General features: G+C 39.2%; 1 protein-coding gene across 3 annotated transcripts; it reads left to right on the plus strand.

The window, feature by feature from the left end:
* The first annotated feature begins 112 nt into the window (after window positions 1-112).
* Window positions 113-19,906, plus strand: LOC123835588 (lanosterol 14-alpha demethylase). 3 transcript variants are annotated; one of them, XM_045864733.3, is made up of 10 exons: window positions 113-148; window positions 1,900-1,998; window positions 4,532-4,708; window positions 5,916-6,042; window positions 8,075-8,249; window positions 10,167-10,286; window positions 10,696-10,891; window positions 12,124-12,219; window positions 12,797-12,965; window positions 18,929-19,906. In XM_045864733.3, exons 3-10 carry the CDS (start codon window positions 4,556-4,558, stop codon window positions 19,105-19,107), a joined length of 1,215 nt encoding a protein of 404 aa, XP_045720689.1. In that variant the 5' UTR covers window positions 113-148; window positions 1,900-1,998; window positions 4,532-4,555; the 3' UTR covers window positions 19,108-19,906. The 3 variants fall into 3 exon arrangements, with proteins under 3 accessions (XP_045720689.1, XP_054361281.1, XP_045720688.1); XM_054505306.2 differs by lacking the exons at window positions 113-148; window positions 18,929-19,906 and adding exons at window positions 222-564; window positions 13,073-14,037; XM_045864732.3 differs by lacking the exon at window positions 113-148 and adding an exon at window positions 224-564.
* Window positions 19,907-23,024: the final 3,118 nt, after the last annotated feature.

Consider the following 23,024-nt stretch of genomic DNA (forward strand, 5'->3'; position numbering starts at 1 on the left):
ACCCGGGCACGCAGGCTCAGGTGGCCCGCGATTCTCAGAGGGATGATCCCCTCTTAAGTTCTCGTTCTCCTCTGTCTCTGTACCACTGGTACCATAGGTGCAACCTGCTTTTTCAGGGCCTCTCTCCTGGCGTAAGGAGACCTCGGCCGTAAGTAGTCCCACGTAGGGCGTGGCCAGCATCTGGCCCCGCCCCGTCCTGTGACATACAGGGTGGCGCGCGTGGGAGCCGAGAGTAGGGGGTGGGACTGGATTTAGTAGGAGACCTGGAGGCCGGGGCCGCTTCCCGACGCCCATCTGCCGGCCTTACTCGCTCCATCGATTAGGAGGAGCGGCGGCGACCTCGGCCTCCAGCGTCTCCGGCGAACTGTAGTGGCTGCTGCGGCGGTCAGGATGATGTTGCTGGGTTTACTGCAGGCGGGCGGGTCGGTGCTGGGGCAGGCGATGGAGCGGGTGACCGGCGGCAACCTCCTATCCATGCTGCTAATCGCCTGCGCCTTCACGCTTGGCCTGGTCTACCTGTTCCGCCTCGCAGTCGGCCACCTGGCCCCCCTGCCCGCCGGGGCGGTACGTGCACCCTGGGGGATCCGGGGGGGGACGCAGGGACTACTGTGGTCTAACGGCTAGCGGGGCGACGACAAAGGCGGCCAAAGGGCTAGCGGGAGTGGCTGCCGAAGCCGTGGTCAGCTGGGCGGCGGCGACGGGCGCACTGGGGACGGGGAGGTGGCCGCAGCTCTGCAGCTTGTGGTCGCGACTTCCTTGGCCTTTCTGGCCTTGGTGTTGGGGGCTCTCAAGTCTGTAGCGATTCTGGCGGTGGCCGCGTGTCTGGTCTTGGTGGGGGTCGTGCTTGTAGCGGTCACGGCTGTGCTGGCCGAAGTGCTGGTGCTCCTAATGGCCGTGGCCAGACTGATGGATGTGGCATTGAGCGCCCTGGTGGCCGTCATCTTGGGGACTGCCCTGGTGGGGCATCCTGTGGGCTGTCGTATCGCCCCTAATGGCGATTTATATCTGTATGAAGCGGGGAGTGTTTGGCAGGGTGGGAGTAACTGGATTGTCCCTTCTTATGATGCTAAGAAGTATCAGTTTCTTTAATTTAGTGTCTTTATCGACCACTAGCTTCATACACCAGGTAGCGTTTAAAACTGCTCTTTTACTGACAATGGAATGTATGAACTATTGACCCAAGTCGTTTTTAAAACCTGGGGCATCTAAAGTACCTTTTACAAGGAGTGTGGAGGAGTTCCTGCTAGTGCTGATCTACTCTCTCTAAAATCAGTGGATGAGGAGCGCTGGGTGGTTCAGTTGATTAAGCATCTGATCCTTGATCTCAGCTCAGGTCTTGATCTCAGGGTGGTGAATTTAAGCCTCACGCTGGGTGTGGAGCCTACTTTAAAAAATAAAATCAGTGGATGAGATGTGTTCTCTTTCCTGATAAATGTAGCTTCTTAAACATTTCACATCTTTCTATACCTCAAGTTACTGTTCGTCTTTTTCTATACCTTCTTTAGGCAAGATTCCGGAACTAAAATTGTGAGTGGTAGTGGTAAAGACAATATAGTTTGATTTTCCTGTGTGGTTTTTTTTTTTTTTTTGCTAATGTTTAAGTTGCCTAGAGCCCACCAATAAATAATATTGGACATATTCTGGATAGTGTTCAGCATGTGTAATTACAACACCTTTGTGTTTGTCTAGTCACTTATACCATGTTTTGAGTTTCTGTTCTTTTGACTATGGCCACTCTCCTAAGATACTTGCAGTTTGGCTGTTTTTAAGTTACTGCTGATGCTTTATTTTTTGGTAACTTTTTAGTATTAGTGGTAAATTTCATTTGTTTGGTCAGGAAACTAAACTGGGTATCTCAAAATGAAATGTGAACCCCCAATTTTTTGTTTTCTCTTGCAGAAAAGTCCACCATACATTTTCTCTCCAGTTCCATTCCTTGGACATGCCATAGCATTTGGGAAAAGTCCAATTGAATTCCTAGAAAATGCATATGAGAAGGTAAGTGTTCCAAATAATTATAGGAAAAAAAAATTAGTGCTTTTCAAACTTTTCTTTAAATGGCAGAACATTAAAAATAGTGTAATCTTAGGCTTATCCCGAGTATAGGAAACCAATTAAATTGGAGCTACTCCTATTTAAGAGCTGGAGGGGTCTTGGAGACTCTCGTAACTTCTCCTGTGTCCTGGGTGATCTCTGAGACATCACTAGCCTAAATTTTGTTCTTACTGATCATAGTTAAGATTGATACTGATTGACCCTTATTTTTCTTAACCAGTCACCTGTGGAATTTTCTAACCTGCTCTACACATCTGTGACTTCAGTTTCACTTGGATGACCCACAAGATACCATGGCCAAGTCAGATCTTTGCCCCTCTTCTCTCTCATGAGCTTTCTGATACCAATTCAGCCATTTATTCCACAGTCCCACTATGAATTGTTGTCACTCTTAACTCTTTCAGCTCCACAATATAAATTTAGACGCTTTAGTCTTAGACCCCTTCTTTTCTTGGCTTGCCTCTTGCCTCCGCAGCAACTTCCATTAGAACCATTCTTTGACCTCATTAGATCTTCCAGTCCATTGTCCCATTTACTTTCTCCTGATCTATTAGCCTCCTTTCTTTGCTTCGTTTTCCAGTTTGGGACAGTGGTCCATCATTTCAGTTCCACTGTGGCCAGTACCATACATTTCTTCAGTCTACCCTAGTCTGCCTGTCAGCCCCTTCACTAATGAGCTCCGTGTCCTAGTTCAATGAACTTGATCCCTCAGCTGTATTTGTCACTGGTAACTCCTCCCTCCTTAAATGTGGCTTCTTTCATCCCCCCCTGACCCCTATTTCTCTGACTGCTTTTTCTCTAACTCAGTAGTGGGCTTATGCCTGGGCATTTACTGTTGGGGTTCATGGAGGTTTGGTCCTTGGCCTTTAGTCTTTCTTAGGTGATCTCATCTCTAACCTGCAGCTTCAGTTATCAGCCATAGGTAGATGACACCCAAATTAATGTCTCTGGCTCAGGTCTCTTCTCCAGCTCCTGACCTGGATGTCCCAACTCCCACATGATTTTTCCTGCGTTGTCTCAAAGGCACCTGAAGTCCAACATTTCTGGAGGCTAACCCTTGGTTTTTCTCTCTTCAATCCTGGTTGTCCTGTTTTCTCTTCTCATCATTTTTCTGTTTTCCAGAGGCCTGGAAAACAGTATCCATCTGCTTCTCTCTGCACTGCCCCATCATTACCATGTAGCAAGTTTTCATCATCAGGTTCCTGCATAGGCTCTAACTGGTCCTCTGACATTCCTTCTGCTCCTGTTCCTCCCCCCTCCATATAGCAGCCAGAGGGATCTTTCTTTTAAAATATGCATATAGCAGTGTGTCCCTCCCATGCAGTTGAAAATCTTCTATGGCTTTCTATTGCTTGTAAGGAAAACACTTCCTGAATATGGCTTATGAGACTATGTATGGTCTAGGCCCTGCAGACTCAGCTCTCATCTTGTCCTCCCCCCCATTAGGATCTTTGTGCATGCCTGGCTGCCATGCTGACTCCTCCTCATCCTTCAAGCCTCAGCTTAGGTGGCCTTTCCTCTCTTTGGTCTCTCTTTTATCAGTTCTCTTCTCCCAGAATTGCTTTCCTTCCTGTAGTACTTGTCACATTTGCAATTTTACATTTGTTAATGTGATTATTTGATTAAGTTGTATCTTTTTCAATAGACTAAGCTACATGAGTCAGAGACAGTATTTTTGTTCACAGTTGTATCCCCAGAGCCTGGTCTTTAATAATAATCAGATAACTGCAAGGTAAAGCATTTAACACTCAGCCAGATTAACGGAAAATTAAAAATAAAATCATTTAGGGGCGCCTGGGTGGCTCAGTCGTTGAGCGTCTGCCTTCGGCTCAGGTCATGATCCCAGGGTCCTGGGATCGAGCCCTGCATCGGGCTCCCGGCTCAGCGGGAGGCCTGCTTCTCCCTCTCCCCTCCCCCTGCTTGTGTTCCCTCTCTTGTTCTGTCTCTCTCTGTCAAATAAATAAATAAAATCTTTAAAAAAAAAAAAAAAAGAAATCATTTGGTGTTGGTGAGATAGTAGTAAACTGGATAACTAAATAAACTTCTGATGTCTTCACATAGCAAATACAATAGGACAGGTCATAACCTTTGGTGACTCCTATAAGTTTATCCTTAACCAAGGGGGTAAAAAATCTGTATTCTCAGAGAAACTCATTGCAAAATTATCCATAATAAGTAAAGAACTGACATATCACCCATATGTCCAATAATGAAAGAATAATTATTAAAATTATAATGTCTGTGTAAAGGATAGAAAATATTTTCAGTATAAATTGAAAACAGAATAAAAAGTTTATATTTCACTTGCAACTGGATGAAAATAATTAAAAATTTGGACAAAGACTGGGTGAATAATTGCATTAAGGTTTATGCATGTTTTAATTTTCAAAAATGTTTTGTGAATTAATAAATTAGTGTTTCTTTTAGTGATACATATTTTTCAGTACCATCACTGTGGCTACTTTTCTTTCTTTAGTATGGACCTGTATTTAGTTTTACCATGGTGGGCAAGACATTTACTTACCTTCTGGGGAGTGATGCTGCTGCACTGCTTTTTAATAGTAAAAATGAGGACCTGAATGCAGAAGATGTCTACAGTCGTCTGACAACACCTGTGTTTGGGAAGGGAGTTGCATATGATGTGCCAAATCCAGTAGGTGACCCTGTTACCTTCAAGAAAAATCTATGATATAATAGTTACAGCTAGTAGTGTAATATTGTACATTTAGAATGTAGAAACAATTTATTCTTTGGTTCAGAAATCTGAAGAATGAGACATTAAAAAGAAAAGGCCTGGTAACTGACAAAGAATGGGTATTCTGTTTTATAGCTGCAGGCATGGGCTAAGCAATTTTAAAGGTTGCCTGTACAAAGAAAGAGAATCAATGATGAACTTAGGGCATTGATTCGAGTGGGTAACAAGAAAATCCCATTATTTCATCAAAAGGCCTCCTATGCCTCTACTCCTGCCTGAAATTCTAGCATAAGAGCTCTTTTGAGCTAAAGATTGTTGGCTTTGGAAGTTCGTGTGATTTCTTTTCCCCTCCTGAAGTCAAATATTAGAGTGCTGCAAATTGATGCAAAACACAAATGAGATCATTGGCTCAATAGCTTGGTGTGGGCTCTGGCTGAGATCGTACCACACATGCCCTAGTATCCTAGTGTAGCAGTTAAGAGTTGACATCAAGTGTTATTTCTGGGGATGAGCGAGGTGTGGGGAATGAGTGGCTCCTCAAGGCCAAAAGCAAGAACCCTAGAAAATCTCTCTGGTCAGATCTATCTATTCATTTTTTCACACTGCTAATCAGATTCTTAAAATAGAAATGTCCCAATGGGTTAAAACCACTAGTTGTCTTAGTGTGAATTTATTTCAATCAGACTATATTGAATTCTCATTAAACTTCTGGAAGATAGTGAGAGGAATGATACTTGTTTGGGAATGGAATGGGAGAGTATGTGAAGTGGGGTAAAAATGATATGGAAGCATAATGAACCTTTGGGGGCTTGTGTTGGTATCTGGGTTGGGTTGGGGATGCTAGAAGATAACAGGAAAGGGAAGCCCTGCGGTCTGGAGTGGGAAAATGCATATGTAGGAAGGAAAGGCAGTGGGATTCCTAATTTATCATTAGTTGAGCGCCTGCATACCAGGTTACCTCTACATGTTACTTCAGATCCATATAAATGCTCTAAGTTTCCCATGTTTGGTATAGTTTTAAAAAACCCTTTTACTGTTTTTATTTTCAATATCTTTTTTAAAAATATTCTTTTCTTTGAGTGTTACATATAATAACCCAAATGAATCTTCTGATAAAACAAAATTGTGTTTTAATGCTTGGTATTATACTGTTAATATTTTGAAGGTTTTTTTGGAGCAGAAGAAAATGTTAAAAAGTGGCCTTAACATAGCCCACTTCAGACAGCACGTTTCTATAATTGAGAAAGAAACAAAGGAGTACTTTCAGAGTTGGGGAGAAAGTGGAGAAAAAAGTAAGCAAACTGTTTTGGTTTTGCATTTGTCCTAGTATTTCTACTTTTTTTTATGACTAGAAATATAAGAATACGTGAGTGTCTGTGTGTGTAATGAAAAACCAACTGCAACATATGTAAAAATCACCTTAGATTTAATGGAAAGAATATGTTTTGATAACCACAGAGTTAAAAAGACCTGAGAGGAAGTGATTATTGCTGTTCACTTAGCAAAACCTTAAAATGGGTTAGTTAATGTGCATGTTATTCAGCTCATTTGTACAAATAATATCAAAATAACTCATTAAATTTTGAAATAAACTGAATTAAGGCTTTTTGCAAGGTCATTTTAAGACAATAAATAACTTTTTTTAACCCCCATGAGCAAGTAAAAGTCTAAATGATTTAATTTTGTATGTAATACCCTATCTATCTGATATTGTATGGGAATGATTTAGTTCATGAAAAAAGTAAATTTAAATACATAGGCTTAGTCTACCACCAACTATATGCTTTCTTGCATTATGTACAGAGTATAGTGAGTATAACTTGATCTTCTTTGGATATTTATGTGAATCCATTCTTTATATTGGACAATTAAGTGTTCCTTTCAGAGAAAATTGCCCCCCCAAAGCAGGACGCAACATCTGTCTCATAGGGCATTAAGACCTCTGTGTGGGTCCCCATGTTCTGGGTGTGGTCTTCAGTTTCTGTAATCCACCGAAAGCTGATGTGATATATTTCTAACCATACAAGAAGCTGATGTATAAACAAACTAAAATGCCAACTTAATAAATACAAGTGAGACAAAGTTACAGCATTGAGAACACCAGAATTTGATAAACTTCATTGGCAAATCTAACTGGAAAGCCAAGGGACAATTGGAAGTTCATTTGGTAAACACGGAATTAAAGAACAAGGCATTAATTGGGTAATTTTTATGACTTTTAAATGTCATCGAAATGTGCTTCCCTGATGTATCTGTCTCTAGTTTGGGATATTACCAGTTGATGATTAGCTACAGTTTTCTTTTATATATAGTCAAGACCTCAAATTTTAGTCCTGGTCTTCCTGCTTTTGACCTGTGAAACAATCCATTCTTCAGTTTTTGGACTGCTGTTCTTTGGGAAGCACCTCATATGCACTAAATCACCTTCTTGCTGCTTTTGTTACACTGCGACTTGGAACTTCTGTAACTCTATTCATTTTTTTTTTTAAAAAGATTTTATTTATTTATTTGACGGAGAGAGAGTTAGCGAGAGCAGGAACACAAGCAAGGGGAGCGGGAGAGGGAGAAGCAGACTTCCTGCTGAGCAGGGAGCTGGATGTGGAGCTCGATCCCAGGACCCTGGGATCATGACCTGAGCAAAGGCAGATGCTTAATGACTGAGCCACCCAGGCGCCCCTCTATTCATTTTTTAAAAAGTTTTATTTTTAAGTAATCTCTATACCCAGTGCGGGGCTCGAACTCACGACCCCGAGATCAAGAATCGCGTGCTCTACCAACTGAGCCAGCCAGGCGCCCCTCACTATATTCATTTTTATCTTCAGTTTATCTTTTTTTTTAGGGTTTTTTTTTTTTTTTAGGATTTTATTTATTTATTTGAGAGAGAGAGTGAGAGAGAGAAAGAGCACAAGAGGGGGGAGCGGGAGAGGGAGAAGCAGACTCCCTGCTGAGCAGGGAGCCCGATGCGGGACTCGATCCCGGGACTCCAGGATCATGACCTGAGCCGAAGGCAGTCGCTTAACCAACTGAGCCACCCAGGCGCCCTATCTTCAGTATATCTTTTCAAGTTGAAGAGTCATGAGTGAGGTTTAGAGATGCCTTTGTGGCCTCTCTTTTGGCTGTACAGAGGTGCTTCCCATTATGAGTTTCTTGTCTCTCTTTGTTGTATCCATATGTCTGTAGGCTTTTTTTGATGATATGAACAGGTTCTTGTTGGTTCTTGAATTTTTATTCTCACTTTTCCTTTGTAATACTTTTATATCTCTAAGCAGAAAATTTCAAAAGAATATTTGGCAATAGTAATGGGAATGATCTCTTTTCCTCTAGATTTGTTTGAAGCTCTTTCGGAGCTCATAATTTTAACAGCTAGCCATTGTTTACATGGAAAGGAAATCAGAAGTCAACTCAATGAGAAAGTGGCACAACTGTATGCAGATCTGGATGGAGGTTTTAGCCACGCAGCCTGGCTACTGCCAGGCTGGCTCCCTTTGCCTAGTTTCAGGTATGGCTAAAGACCCTATACTTGCTATTTAACTGTAGAATTGCTGTAGTGTTGGCATGCTTTGCTTTAACCAAGATAAAAAATAAACATAAAACAGACAAATTAGGGAGATTATGAGCCCCAATTCTTCTATAAGAATTCAAGACAGGTTTTCTTTATATAGTGAGCTCATTTAAGCTCAGTTTCAGTTTATAAAAGAGGTCATTTGTTGTCAAGCTATTCTAATTTAAAACCTACTTATCTCACATATTCCTTCTACTCAGGAAAGTCTCTGGACTCTTCCTAAAAGTGATACACCCCTCTAGGTACTTATTTGAAAATATTTGACTGTTTTATAGTCTATTGTGAAATTTCTTTGTTTTGAAGTAGTAAGTACCTTTCTTTACTTTTCTCTTTGTTTTCTTACAACTATACTGTGATTTCCTTAAGGTCAGGGACCATCTGATACAAAGAAATATTGCTTATAGGACTCGACATATAGTTTAGTGTCTTGCATATTAGTGGGCTTTCTGTTACCTGTTGATTCATTTCCGTTCAGGTGAGAGATGGGGAGGAGTTAAATTGGTACTCCCTTTTCCTTCTAGTTCTGCTACTTCTATATAGTTACAGGATAAAGAGGGGGAGAAAAAGGGAAAGCCAGGAGAGATTCTCTGGAATTCTCTGGAACTCGTAATACTTGATATTTGTCAGGAGCTTTGCATTTTTCAAAATGCTTTCATCCGTAGCCTGTAGAGGGTTCTCCAGAAGTGTGCAACAAGCCCGTTTTTACCTTTTCTATCTCCTGGATGAAATCAGAAATTCCTGACTTCCTTTCAGCCCAGTCTTTCTCTGCCTTGCCCAGACCAAATGATTGAACCGAATTAGTCCATGCCCTTTCTTAAAACAGGCCTTACGTTTTCCTGGCACTGCTGTGTTCCTGTCAGTAAACATCTTCTGCCCACATGGTCTCAGCAGAGCAGCAGTTTTACTGGAAGCCCAGTTGTGAAGGGGCTAGGCAGTCAGATCGCCTGGTTTGAAGTCGCAGCTCCGCTGCTTTCTGGCTGTGTGGAACTGTGCAGCTACCTGCGAAGTGAGGCTAAGAGCATCTACCTCACGGGAGGTCAAAGTGGCCAGTTCACTTTCCGAAACACTTAGAGTACCTGTTACCTAGTGAGCACCCGCCTTTAAAGGGAAGGTTTGGGGAGCTGAAGTTTGTTTTCTGCCTCCTAGTATTTTTGCCCCCTACAAAACCATGTTGTCTCAGAAGATGAAAAGTAGAATCAAATCCTGTATACTGTCATCATGTTCTACATCCTAGATTTAGGTCATCCTAAATAAATCTTAGGTTTATTCAAGTTCTGAATCCTATAGAAAAACCAGAATCACTCTCCATCTGCTTCAAGAATTAATTTGGTTAAAATTGGAATTTCATTAATTTAAAGTATTCTGCTTTCTGTTAAACTGGAAAATGATTCTAAAGGAATAATCAGTCTTGCTTTAGACCTTTTGTTAGAACATAGGAAGTATGTTAAGAATCAGGGATATATATGTTAGGATGCTAGAAATTTCTAACAGTATAAGATTTTATTTATTTATTTTTTTGTTAATCACCATACATTACATCATTAGTTTTTGATGTAGTGTTCCATGATTCATTGTTTGTGCATAACACCCAGTGCTCCATGCAGAATGTGCCCTCCTCAATACCCACCACCAGGCTAACCCATCCTCCCACCCCCCTCCCCTCTAGAACCCTCAGTTTGTTTCTCAGAGTCCATAGTCTCTCATGGTTTGTCTGACTTCTTTTTTTCTTTTGGTTCTGAGTTTTTTGTCAATTATTTGAGTCATTCTTAAGCTAGGTCCTGGTTATTTTCAAAATGAATCTGATGCCAGAAAGTATGACATTATTTTTTAGTCATTTTTGTCTTTGAATTGCAGACGCAGGGACAGAGCTCATCGAGAGATCAAGAATATTTTCTATAAAGCAATCCAGAAGCGCAGACAGTCAGAAGAAAAAATTGATGACATTCTCCAAACTTTACTAGATTCTACTTACAAGTAAGAGCTGTTCGGGTCACATGTTAAGCTGAAGCAGGCAATTTCAATACAAAGTTAAAAAATATGTCCAGTTAAAAAGTAGTGATGTTGACAAAATTAGTAGCTATGAGCCTTGGGCTTGTTAAATGGATGAGACACGAATTAATGGGATCCCATTGCCTTCCTGGAGCCCAAGGACCAGGCATGGGGCAACGCCTGCTGACAAACTGCAGCAACATCTTTTGTAATGAAAATCATACATTTCTTTGGTCTGTCTCTTTCCCCGCAGGGGAAAAAATTCTCACTTGTGATGGGCAAATGCAAGAGACTATTACACCTGAAAAGTTTATTCACTACGACCCTTTATTTAAATGTGAAGGCATGAAGTGGTCTGCCAAACTGTTAAATTTGTGTGTGACTCCTTCCTTAGGGATGGGCGCCCTCTGACAGATGACGAAGTAGCAGGCATGCTTATTGGACTGCTCTTGGCAGGCCAGCACACGTCCTCAACTACTAGTGCCTGGATGGGCTTCTTCTTGGCCAGAGACAAAACACTTCAAGAAAAATGTTATTTAGAACAGAAAACAGTCTGTGGAGAAGATCTGCCTCCTTTAACTTATGACCAGGTTTGTTGGATTTTTAGTTTCACTGCTGCTTTATGACTTTGAGTATCTAATGAGTGGCTAGTTTTTAAAGGGGACAATTTGATATATTCTATTTACTATAGATTAAATTGCTTAGCTTTTTTTTAGAAAAGTCCCCATGGCCCTCCTTGAAATGTCTTCATGTTGGATTCAGTGTGCTAGTATTTTGTTGAGGATTTTTGCATCTGTGTTCATGAGGGATACTGATGTGTAGTTTTGTCATGAGATCTTTGACAGGTTTTGGTAATACAGAGTAATGCTGGTCTCAAAGAAAGAGTCTATAAGTGTTCCCTCCTCTTTTATTTTTTTGGAAGAGTTTGTGAAGGATTGATACTAATTCTTTCTTACATGTCTGGTTAGAATTCACCAGTGAAGCCATTGGAGTCTGTGCTTTTCTTTGTGGGAAGTTGTTTGATTACTTGTTATACATCTATTCCTACGTTCTGGTTCTTCTTGAGTCTTTGGTTTGTGTCCTTCTAGGAATTTGTCCATTTTCATCTAGGTTACCTAATTTGTTGGCTTGTAATTGTTACAGTGTTCTCTTACAATCCTTTCTATTTCTGTAAGGCCAGCAGTGATGTCTCTTTCATTCCTGATTTTGTAACTTTTAAAGTAATAGCTTAATTGATATATAATTGACATACCATAGAGTCAGTCCATTTAGAGGATCTAACTTACTGTTTTTTGATATATTCAGAATTGTGGAAACTATCACAATTTTAGAACATTTAAATCACTTCCAAAAGAAAGCCGGTACCTGTTAGCAGTCACGCTCCATTTCCCCTGCCCCTGGCAACCACTGATCTATGTTTTGTCTGTATGGATTTGCTGTATCCTGGACATTTCGTATAAACGGGATCATACAGTATGTGGTCTTTTGTGACTGGCTTCTTTTGCTTAGCATGTTTTCAAGTTTCATCTGTGTGGTAGCATGATTTTTGCTAGTGTTTTCACTTTTTAGACAAGTGGATTTTTGCAGGCCCTTACTATGCCACTCTTCAGAGTGATTACCTCTTGTACTGATGGTATCTTGCCCTCTTTCCCTTGTTGACCATGGAAAGTGACAGAACAAGATAATCTCAGATACTGAACCAGTTACCTCTTTGCCCTTCTACCACAATAGAAACTATTTTATTATAACCCATAAGTTTAAACACATACTGCTGAAGTAAGTTAAATATTTCTAAAACTCCGGAAATGCTTTCCCTTTTTAGCTGAAGGATCTAAATTTACTTGATCGCTGTATAAAAGAAACATTAAGACTTCGACCTCCTATAATGACCATGATGAGAATGGCCAAAACTCCTCAGGTGAGTCTCTTGGTTAGATCTCCCCTTCCATTCCCCCAGTTTTTATTTATCAGAAAGAAGAAATATAACAGCAAAGAGAATTTTTTAAATTAAAACAGTAGAATAATCGTTTCCACATAATTTCAATTTTTTATATTCGAACTCTGATATGTAATTATATATTCTATTTATATAGATATTTTTATATAATTAGAGAGTATACATGCTAATCTGTTCCCTGCATTTTTATTTAACAGTTAGGGTTTTAAAAATGGTAGTGTATTTTTTTCCTGGTTTAAAAAAAAGCATGTTTTATTAAAAATTCTGATAGTATGGAAATAAACAAATCAGATTGTGAAAGGCTCCTTGATATCCCTCTGCTACCTCTGAGGCATTATGGCTTTTTTAAGTTTCCAGCCCAATGTTGGGTCACTTGGAAATCATCTTGAGTTAAAATAATTTTCAGCTGGCCTATCATCTAGCTAGTTTTTAAATATATGTATATCACATGTGTGTTAATGCTTTATTACACAATAGTCTGGTTATTTGGTAGAATCGTTTTATATTATCTAATGAAATGTGTTGCTTTCATTTGTAGACCGTGGCAGGATATACCATTCCTCCAGGACATCAGGTGTGTGTCTCTCCCACTGTCAATCAAAGACTTAAAGACTCATGGGTAGAACGTCTGGACTTTAATCCTGATCGCTACTTACAGGACAATCCAGCATCAGGAGAGAAGTTTGCTTACGTGCCATTTGGAGCTGGTAAGATACCATTTTACATTTGAAATGTTTGTTCTGATAATATATTTATGTCTGTCAAAATAATCCATATGAATTTTATTTATAAATATCTTTTCCTTTCCTCATAGGGACATTGCTGTAAACATTTGTAGGAGTATAATCTTTGCCAAGTTGGAAAAGTATTTTGTTTGTACTAAAGGAAATAGTTTTGTGAATCCTTATATAAAGCTCTATTACCTTCTAACCAATTTAGTTTTTTCAGGGTTAATTTTAATAGTCCACCCTGTTTTCCCTTACAATAGTATTTTAAGCTCTTTGTGAATTGTTTTAAAGAACCACGGGAATTAGCACACCATTTAGGCAATTATTTCAGGCTAAATATGATAACAGATTATCAGTGTTTCAGAAAAGAGCAAAAGCAGTCTTGTTAAAATTGAAGCTTTTCTGGATTGTTAGTCAACTTTTTGGTGCTCTGTCTGTATCCTTAGGATAAAAGGGTCTTTAAATTTGGGCAGGTCTTACATAGGTTTGCAAACTTCTGCATTTCAATTACCACTCTTAAATTATGCAGGCAGACCCTTGTTCCTGCAGTAATTTCTCTGTTCATTGGTACTCTACAGATTAAACTACATTTTATGACTTCTTGTTTAGTCTTTCCAAAGAGATTTGAAGTGGCACAACTTTTTTGTCACTGGTCACACTGTTTCCACATGTAAAGGAAAGTATAAAGTCCTTTAGGAACTTCAGATCTTAGTAACTCTAATAAAAAAATTAATAATATGGTATATAACATCACATATAAAAGAGTCATAGATTGTTCAAACAGTTGGAAGGGGCATTAGTTCTGTGGCCCAAAATCTGCCCCAAAGAGGAATCATTTCTAAACTGGTAATTGCCTGGACTGCACTGGAACTTTTTTAGGTAATAGATTCTCAGTCACCTTCTATGGCAGCTCCTTTTGTTTTTTGAACAGCTCCCATTTTTAAAAACTTACATTAAAGCGGTAATCTGGGGGCGCCTGGCTGGCTCAGTTGGTAGAGCATGTGACTCTTGGTCTCAGGGTCATGAGTTCAAGCCCTATGTTGGGTGTGGAGCCTACTTAAAAAAAAAAAAAAAAAGCTGTAATCTGTTTCCTTTTAACATCCCATTGTGTTTTAAACATCTCCTAATTGTGTTCTCTGAAGTTATATTGTATATCTTTGAGCTATCTGAATATAAGATCTAATGTTCCCTCAAATTTTTCATCATTGTGCCAGTTTCCTAGGGCTACTTTAACTCCCACAAACTGGGTGACTTAGAACAATAGACATTTATTCTCTCACATTTTTGGAGGCCAGAAGTCTGAAATCAAGGTGTTGGCAGGGTCTTGCTCTCCCTGATGGCTCTAGGGGAGAGTCTTTCCTTGCTTTGTTCCAAACTTCCCGTGGCTCTTGGCAATCTTTGGCATTCCTTGGCTTGTAGGTACATCACTCTGATCACTGCCTATCTTCACTTGGCCATCTGCCCTGTGTATGTCTGAGTCTGTGCATGGCTTTCTTTGAGGGACACCAGCACTGGATTTAGGGCTCACCCTAACCTGGTATGACTTCATCGTAACTAATTATATCTGCAAAGTTTGATTCCTGAGTAGACATGAATTTTGGGGGGACACTGTTCTACCCCATTTGATCATCATGTTAAGTATGTCCAATTTCTTCAATCATGACTTTGTGTAATTTTTTCTGTGTTGGTGCATGTAGCATGTGGCTTATTCATTTTCATATTATTACCTTTTGTGAATCATCAGAATATATCCATTTTTCTATTAATTCATAGTTAGGATAGTTCTAGTTTCCTGCTATTAAAAATAATCCTTTAATCTCCCTGTGAGTAAGCCAACCCTCTCCTTAGTTGTTATATTTGAATATGGAATGGTTTGTAAACACCCTTCTTAAATAGGGCTCTTAGAAGTAAATGCATTTATGGGCCACACAGCACTGTGCTTAATAATACGCATTTTTTTGTTAATTTTTTTTCTATTTAATCTTCACAACCACACTATGAGGAAGGGGGACTGTCTTATTCATTTTTCAGAAATGGAAACCAAGGCTTAGTAAGGCTTTTTTCAGTTCTAATAATTTGACTTGATCTTTTTGTATTCCCTGAAAAGCCATCTTTTGTTATTGAGCTTACTACTTTATGAGGTTTTGGTAGGCTGTAGAGATTGGAAGGCATTAGTTCTTTCTGGCTTAAATATTTCTGATACCATCTTTTATTAAGTTTGTCTTTCTGGCTTTTATATATAACTTTTTAAAAATACACGAATTATATTTTTTATTATTAAAATTTCTCTGACATTTTAATAAAAATTTCAAAGCAAAGTCAAAAGAATTTTATACTGAACATTCATATACCCATTATGTAGATTCTGCCATTAACATTTTACTTGCACTTGTTTTATCACATACCTGTCCATCAATCCATTTATTTTTCAGGTGCATTTCAAAGTAAACTGCATACATCAGTATATGTCTTCCTGAATTTTTCAGCAAGTATATAATAAAGTTCAGTATTCTAGTTTTGATGTAAAATTTTACAATGAAATACTCAAGTCAGTATTGTTTTGACAAATGAATAACCTCAATCAAACCTAATTTATTGACTTTTAAAATTGTTAGCTTCCTGGTCCTGTCTAAAAACCTTTGTCTGGCCCCAAGTCATGAAGACATTCTCATCTCTTATTCCTTATTAAAATTTGATGGTTTGGGACACCTTGGTGGCTCTGTTGGTTAAGCGTCTGCCTTTGGCTGAGGTCATGATCTCAGGGTCCTAGGATCAAGCCCTGAATTGGGCTCCCTGCTCAGCAGGGCATCTGCTTCTCCTTCTCACTGTGCTCCCCCACTCCGCCACCCCTTCTACTTGTGCTCTCTGCCCTCTCTTGTTCTCTAATAAAATCTTTAAAAAAAATTTGATGGTTTTAGCATTTATGTTTAGGCCTATGATCATCTGGAATTAGTTTTTGAGTTTGGTGTGAGACAGGAATTGAGGGTTTTTGGTTTATTTTTTTTTCAAGATTTTATTTATTGGGATGCCTGGGTGGCTCAGTCGGTTGGGTGTCTGCCGTTGGCTCAGGTCATGATCCCAGGGTCCTGGGATTGAGTCCCGCATCGAGCTCCTTGCTCATCGGGGAGCCTGCTTCTCCTTCTCCCTCTGTCCCTCCCCTGTTCATGTGTGCTCTCTGTCAAGTAAATGGATAAAAATCTTAAAAAAAAAAAAAAAAGATTTTATTTGAGAGAGCGAGCAAGAGCATGTACAAGGCAGGGAAGGCTGAGCTGGGAGCCTGATGCGGGGCTCAATCCCAGGACCCTGGGATCATGACCTGAGCCAAAGGCGAACGCTTAACTGACTAAGCCACCCAGGCACCACCTCTGCTTTCTTTTAATATTAGATACATAGTTATTCCCATACCATGTGTTGAAAAGACTTTTTCTCCATTGGCTTGCTTTATTTACTGCCTTTCTTGATAATCAAATAACTATAAAAGTATGTCTTGGCTCTTTGCTGTGTTCCATTGTTCTGTTTGTTGAGCCCTATCGAGAACCACATTGTCTTGGTTGCTGTGAAAGAAAAACCACCCCACTTTCTACTCTACACTCACTTAGAACACTTCTGACAACAGTTCTGGTCACCAAATGTTGTTTTTCTCACACTAATTCTCTCTGGACACCCACTGGGTTTCCTACAGTTCAACTCAGTTCAGACACTATCCACCTGGGGTTAGCACAGACCCCATAGGTTAAGGGCTTAGTCTCACAAGATTCCCTCTTGCCCCCCATCACTTCAGATACCAATTGCAAGTCCAGGTTGTCTCCTGTTCTTCTGACCAGTGGGCTGTAAATCAGAGGTTTTCTTGATCCCCTCCTTGAGGTTCCACAGTTTCTTAAAATGGCTCACAGAACTCAGAAAGCAGTTTATTTACTGGATTAACAGTTTATTACAAAGGTGGGGGATACAACTCAGGAACAGCTGATTGAAGAGATGCATAGGGCAAGGTATGGGGGAAAGGGCACAGAGCTTCCATGCCTTCTGGGTATGCCACCATCTCCATATGTTCACCAACCTGGAAAGCTCTCTGAATACGACTTCTCTCAATTTTCCATACTATAGGGACTTTTGTGAAGACTTCATTATGTAGGCATGATTGATTAAATCATTGGTGAGTAATTCAACCTCCAGCCCCTTCTCCCATCTGGAGGTCAGGAGTTAGGGCTATAAGTTCTAACCCTTTAAGCACATGGTTGGTTCCCTTGGCAGCCAGGCCCTACCCTGAGGGGATTTCCAAAAGTCCCCTCATTAACAAACTCAAGTGTGGTTGAAAGGGGCTTGTTATGAATAACAAAAGTCTTCTGACTTCTTTTATTGCTCTTTGCTCTTAAGAAATTCCAAGGTGTTTGAGGAGCTCTGTGCCAGGGATGGGAGAAAGAGCAAATATATATTTATTACAAACCACAGTATCACAGTTGCTATACCTTTAGTATTGAGGTCAAATTTGAAGTCAGTTTAAGTCTTACAACTTTTTTTTTCCCCCCAAGACTGCTCCATATATCCTAGGTCCTCCTTTGCATTTCCATATGCATTTTTAAAAAAGTTCTTATTTGAATTCCAGTTAGTTAACATACAGTGTAATATTAGTTTTAGGTGTACAGTATAGTGATTAAACACTTCCATTCAACACCCAGTGCTCATTACAACAACTACATGCCTTGATCCCTATCAACTATTTCTCCCTTTCCCCCACCCACCTCCATACTGATAACCATTAGTTTGTTCTCTATAGTTAAGAGTCTGTTTCTTGGTTTGCCTCTCTTTTTCCCCTTTGCTCGTTTGGTGTTTCTTAAATTCCACAAGTGAAATCAGATGGCATTTGGCGTTCTCTGACTTATTCTGCTTAGCATAATAGTCTCTAGCTCCATCCTTATCGTTGCAAATGGCAGGATTTCATTCTTTATGGCTGAGTAATATTCCATTGTATATATGTACCACATCTTTTTTATCCATTCATCAGTTGATGGATACTTGGGCTGTTTCCATAATTTGGCTATTGTAAATAATGCTGCTGTAAACATTGGGGTGCATGTATCCTTTTGAATTAGTGTTTTTTATCCATATGTATTTTAGAATCAACTTGTCAGTTTTTACATGTATATAACCTTTTAAATTTTGATCTTGTGTTGCTATTTTATTAAATCCCTTTTTCTTCCATTATTATTTTGAAATGGCATTTAAAGTTTTTTTTAAAGATTGTATTTTTAAGTAATCTCTACACCCAGCATGGGGCTCGAACTCACAACTCTGAGATCAAGAATTGCACACACTCCACTGACTGAGCCAGGCAGGTGCCCCTGGCATTTAAAATTTTGATTGGCGGGTTCACATTGACTTTTGACTAGGGCTCTCTTGGGACAGAAGCTAAGAATATTCTAGTATATTCCCAAAGTAGATTGTCATCATAGATTTCAAATCTTACATATATTTAAACTTAGATAGATGTGACATTTCAAAAAAAGTAATTAGAAAAGTGATTATATAATTATCCAAGTGCTATTTCCCTTAAAAAGAAACCTTGAAAATCTCCTTAGATTTTTACTTTATTTTTTTAAGATTTTTATTTGGCAGAGAGAGTGGGGGGAGTGGGAGAGGGAGAAGCAGGCTTCCCACTGAACAGGGAGCCCGATGTGGGGCTCGATCCCAGGACCCTGGGATCATGACCTGACCCAAAGGCAGATGCTTAATGACTGAGCCACCCAGGCGCCCCTTTTTTTTTTCCTGAGATTTTTAACTATTTTATTTTACATTCTTCTTTTATGTGAAAAGAATGTCATCTTTTTCCTATATTATCTCTATATCTGCTGTCCCTCCAAACTGTAAACAAATTTATCATTCCAGGAGAAAAGACGGGAAAAAGAATTTCAATTGATTCTTAGAAAACTTTCTTTTTTTAACAGGGCGTCATCGTTGTATTGGGGAGAATTTTGCCTATGTTCAAATCAAGACAATTTGGTCCACTATGCTTCGTTTATATGAATTTGATCTCATTGATGGATATTTTCCCACTGTGAATTATACAACCATGATTCACACCCCTGAAAATCCACTTATCCGATACGAACGAAGATCAAAATGAAAAGGGCTGCAGGGAACTAACAAACATGTAAAACATCACTGTAAACTGCAAAAGCATTCGAAGAGAATGAAGTTTATGAAACAACTCCTGGTGTATTCTTTTTTTGAGTATAATTTTAAAAGACAGCTAGCTTAACTTACGGTTTTTTTATTTTCTTAACTGAGTGGTTCCATCAAATCTAATCGCATTTCAGATATTTCTTAATAGTTTTATGGTGGCTATTAAGGAAACCAAACTCATTAGTATGAAATTATTTAGGGGGATCGTGGTAATTGACAGATTCTAAACAGTTTCCAGGTATTAATCTTAACAAACGTAGCTCTTGGAAAGTAAGTTCAGGGTATTTACATCTTGGACTAGAGCTGCAAGTATAAAAAGGCCTAGAGGCCCAGGGAGATACTTGGAAAGCTCAGATTATTTATTTACTGGGTAATGTTTGTGTGTGTGAGTGAGGATGGGTGGGTAAAGAATAATCTAATTTAAAGCCTTGGATAAAAAAGAATCCCATCAATTTTTTTGGTATGATGAAACCTAGCAATGATGGAGCTATGCTGTAGAAAAAAAAAATGTTCTTTCAAATTTTATCTGGAAGGAGCTTTGTCTCCAGGAAACAGAGAGATCTGACAATGACTAATTACATTTCCTAAAAAATACTACTACTAAAGAATGCACATGTATCTTGATCTAATTACTAAATATTACATATTTATCTACCTGATAAACTTCTATCTGGTTCCACGTGGTGACATAATGTGAAAGCCCAAAATAAAGTTCTTAAGGAATAGTTTTGTTCTCTTTGGCTCTAGGTGGTTTCCTGCTTCCTCTCTAGAATCTAATTAGGGATGTTTCTGTTATTAGTTCTGTTTATTAAAACTTAATTTAGGTTAACAACCTTTTTATTTAAAAAAAAAAATACAAAATCAGAGACCAGGAACTCTGGCTTTAAGATAATGTGAAGTGTAGGGTCTTTGGGAGTAGTATGATTGGTCGCATTGTTGCAGCCTGTGTTCAAGAATCAATTCAAAGTATAACTGGGGACCTGACTATATATACCTGTTATAATTTGACCACATAATCTGTTTTTACTGGATGAGGCCAAAATATTTTCCTTTATATATACGGGAAAGCTGCTAGAGGACTCATGTTAAACTCTTTGTGAAGGTGAAATCTCTGCTGTTGAGTTTTTCACATTATCTCTGAGAAAAAAAATATAGTCTAATTCACTAATTGTAAAGTGGTGTGCTTCACTGAATAGAATTCAGGAATCTAGCAACTTGGATGGGGAAAAAAAAATTCCATCTTTGTACTAATTTCAAACTGTAATTTAGTATTTCCTTTATTTATGAAGCAACAAACTCTACTAGTATTAGCAGTACCCATGATTTTGAGAACAAAAATCACAGATTTTCTGTATCACATTAAGATGTTTCAGATCTCCTGAAATGTCTTTTACTTCCATCATTACTTTAAAATGATGGGAGTTATTAGATCAACTGCTAGATCTTATTTCTAAAAATGTACTTTTATTTTTTTTAAAGATTTTATTTATTTTGACAGAGAGAGACAGAGGGAATACAAGCAGGTGGAGTGGGAGAGGGAGAAGCAGGCTTCCCGCGCAGCAGGGAGCCTGATGCAGGGCTCGATCCCAGGACCCTGGGATCATGACCTGAGCTGAAGGCAGATGCTTAATGACTAAGCCATCCAGGCACCCCTAAAAATGTACTATTTCTGTGTAATTGGTTTCTTTTGCAACCCCATACATATTACATGTTTAAAAGCACTATTCTCAGAAGGGTCCCATAGTTTTCACCAAGACTTCTAGAGAGGTTCATGGCACAAAAAAAGCGCAAACCCCGAGTAAGGCTAGTCTGTGTTTAGTGAGTAGTTTGTTTTAGACTTGAATAGACTTAATTTTTTTCTTATTATTAACATATAATGTATTATTTGTTTCAGAGGTGCAGATCTGTGATTCAACACAATTCACAATTATGTCTTGCACAATTCACAATTGTGTCTTGCACAATTCACAGTGCTCACCATAGCACATACCCTCCCCAATGTCTATCACCCAGCCACCCCATCCCTCCCACCCCACCCCTCACTCCAGCAACCCTCAGTTTGTTTCCTGAGATTAAGAGTCTCCTATGCTTTGTCTCCCTCTCTGGTTTCGTCGTTTCACTTTTTTCCTCTCTTCCCCTATGATCCTCTGCCTTGTTTCTCAAATTCCACATATCAGTGAGATACGATAATTGTCTCTCTGATTTACTTACTTCGCTTAGCATAATACCCTCTAGTTCCATCCACATCGTTGCAAATGGCAAGATTTCGTTTTTTTGATGGGTGCATAATATTCCACAACCACATCTTCTTTATCCATTCATCCGTCGATGATATCTGGGCTCTTTCCGTAGTTTGGCTTTGAATAGACTTAATTTTTAACCACTGACTCATGACTGAGAAGCATCGACAAGTTGGACTGGAGAGGCCTGATGTGATGTCATAGGAGGGCTGATGGTCAGACGATGGGACACCTGTCCATCTGCTACCTTCTCCATTCTCTCTCACTGCAGAAGGGGCCTTGAATGGCAAGCTATACTAACTAAAAAAGGTTCTACTCAATTAAATGCTTTGGGATACATTCGTTATTTCTGGAACTCCTTAACTGGAACCCAGCTGCTAATATGGAAAAATTAAGTAATTAGAAATCTCCGAGAATGCAGAATTTGTTACCATAGCCTGTTTGTTGGTATAAACTCATAGAATGTCCAGGGGTAAGACAAAATCTTCAGGATGTAAGCATTAAATGCTATTCCTCTTGCTGTTTCAGTGAGATGCCGTATTTCAGGGAGGATTCTGGTTCAGAAATGCTGAGATTTACATTATCTCTATGAGAGCTTCCCAATCTGGAATTTGGCTTGGACAGCAAGAATACTTCTTAATTCTGCTGCATTTAGTATTATGGTTAATAAAATTTAAGATTCTTTCAGTTAAATGATTTCTGCATCATTCTAGTAGGCATGGCTTTGTGAAGACACACATTTGGACACAAGTAACACTAAACATAATAGGGCAATTATAGACTAATCATGAAAATATTAATATAGCTTTTAAAAAATACTATATGTAAAGCTGATAGAAAGTTACATAGAAAACTTCCTCAAAGGGGCGCCTGGGTGGCTCAGTTGTTTAAGCGTCTGCCTTCGGCTCAGGTCATGATCCTGGAGTCCCGGGATCGAGTCCCACATCGGGCTCCCTGCTCAGCGGGGAGTCTGCTTCTCCCTCTGACTCTCCCCTTCTCATGCTCTCTATCACTATCTCTCTCAATAGATAAATAAAAATCTTTAAAAAAAAAAAAGAAAACTTCCTCAAGGGAGGGAGAGAAAAATCCCAATAGTATCTAAGATTAGGACAACTTTCTAAATCTCAAAATATATAATTTGAGATAATGAGATAATCTGCACTGCCATTGGCTGAATTTTTGTGTCCGTCTCCCCCCACCAAATTCTTCTGTTGAAATTCAATCCTCAGTCTGTTGGTATCTGGAAGTGGGGCCTTTGGGAGGTGATAAGGTCATGGGGCAGATGTCTCATGAATGGGATTAATGTCCTTATAAAAGAGACCTCAGAGAGCTCCCTTGTCCCTTCTGCCATGTGAAGACAGAGCAAGAAGATTGTAGTCCATGAACCAGGAAGCAGGCCCTTCCCAGATACCAAATCTATTGGCACCTTTATTTTTGACTTCCCAGCCTCCAGAACTGTGAGAAGTAAATTTCTGTTTATAAGCCATCTAGTCTATGGTATTTGGTTTACAGCAGCCTGCATGGACAAAGATACACACCAAGCACTATGTCTCAGTTAAAAATGAAGGTTCCAAAAAAAAAAAAAAAAAAAAAAAAAAAAGGTTCAAATACAGTGTGG

This window comes from Mirounga angustirostris, unplaced genomic scaffold, assembly GCF_029215605.1.
Source record: "Mirounga angustirostris isolate CCGP_5_RB_7025 unplaced genomic scaffold, mMirAng1.0.hap1 SCAF_12, whole genome shotgun sequence".
Taxonomy (NCBI): Eukaryota; Metazoa; Chordata; class Mammalia; order Carnivora; family Phocidae; genus Mirounga; species Mirounga angustirostris.

Coding starts and splice junctions, on each gene's coding strand:
- LOC123835588 (XM_045864732.3), top strand. CDS start 391: ATGATGTTGCTGGGTTTACTGCAGGCGGGCGGGTCGGTGCTGGGGCAG. Junction 6,043..8,074: donor GGGAGAAAGTGGAGAAAAAA/GTAAGCAAACTG, acceptor CTTTTCCTCTAG/ATTTGTTTGAAGCTCTTTCG. Junction 10,287..10,695: donor TTACTAGATTCTACTTACAA/GTAAGAGCTGTT, acceptor CTCCTTCCTTAG/GGATGGGCGCCCTCTGACAG.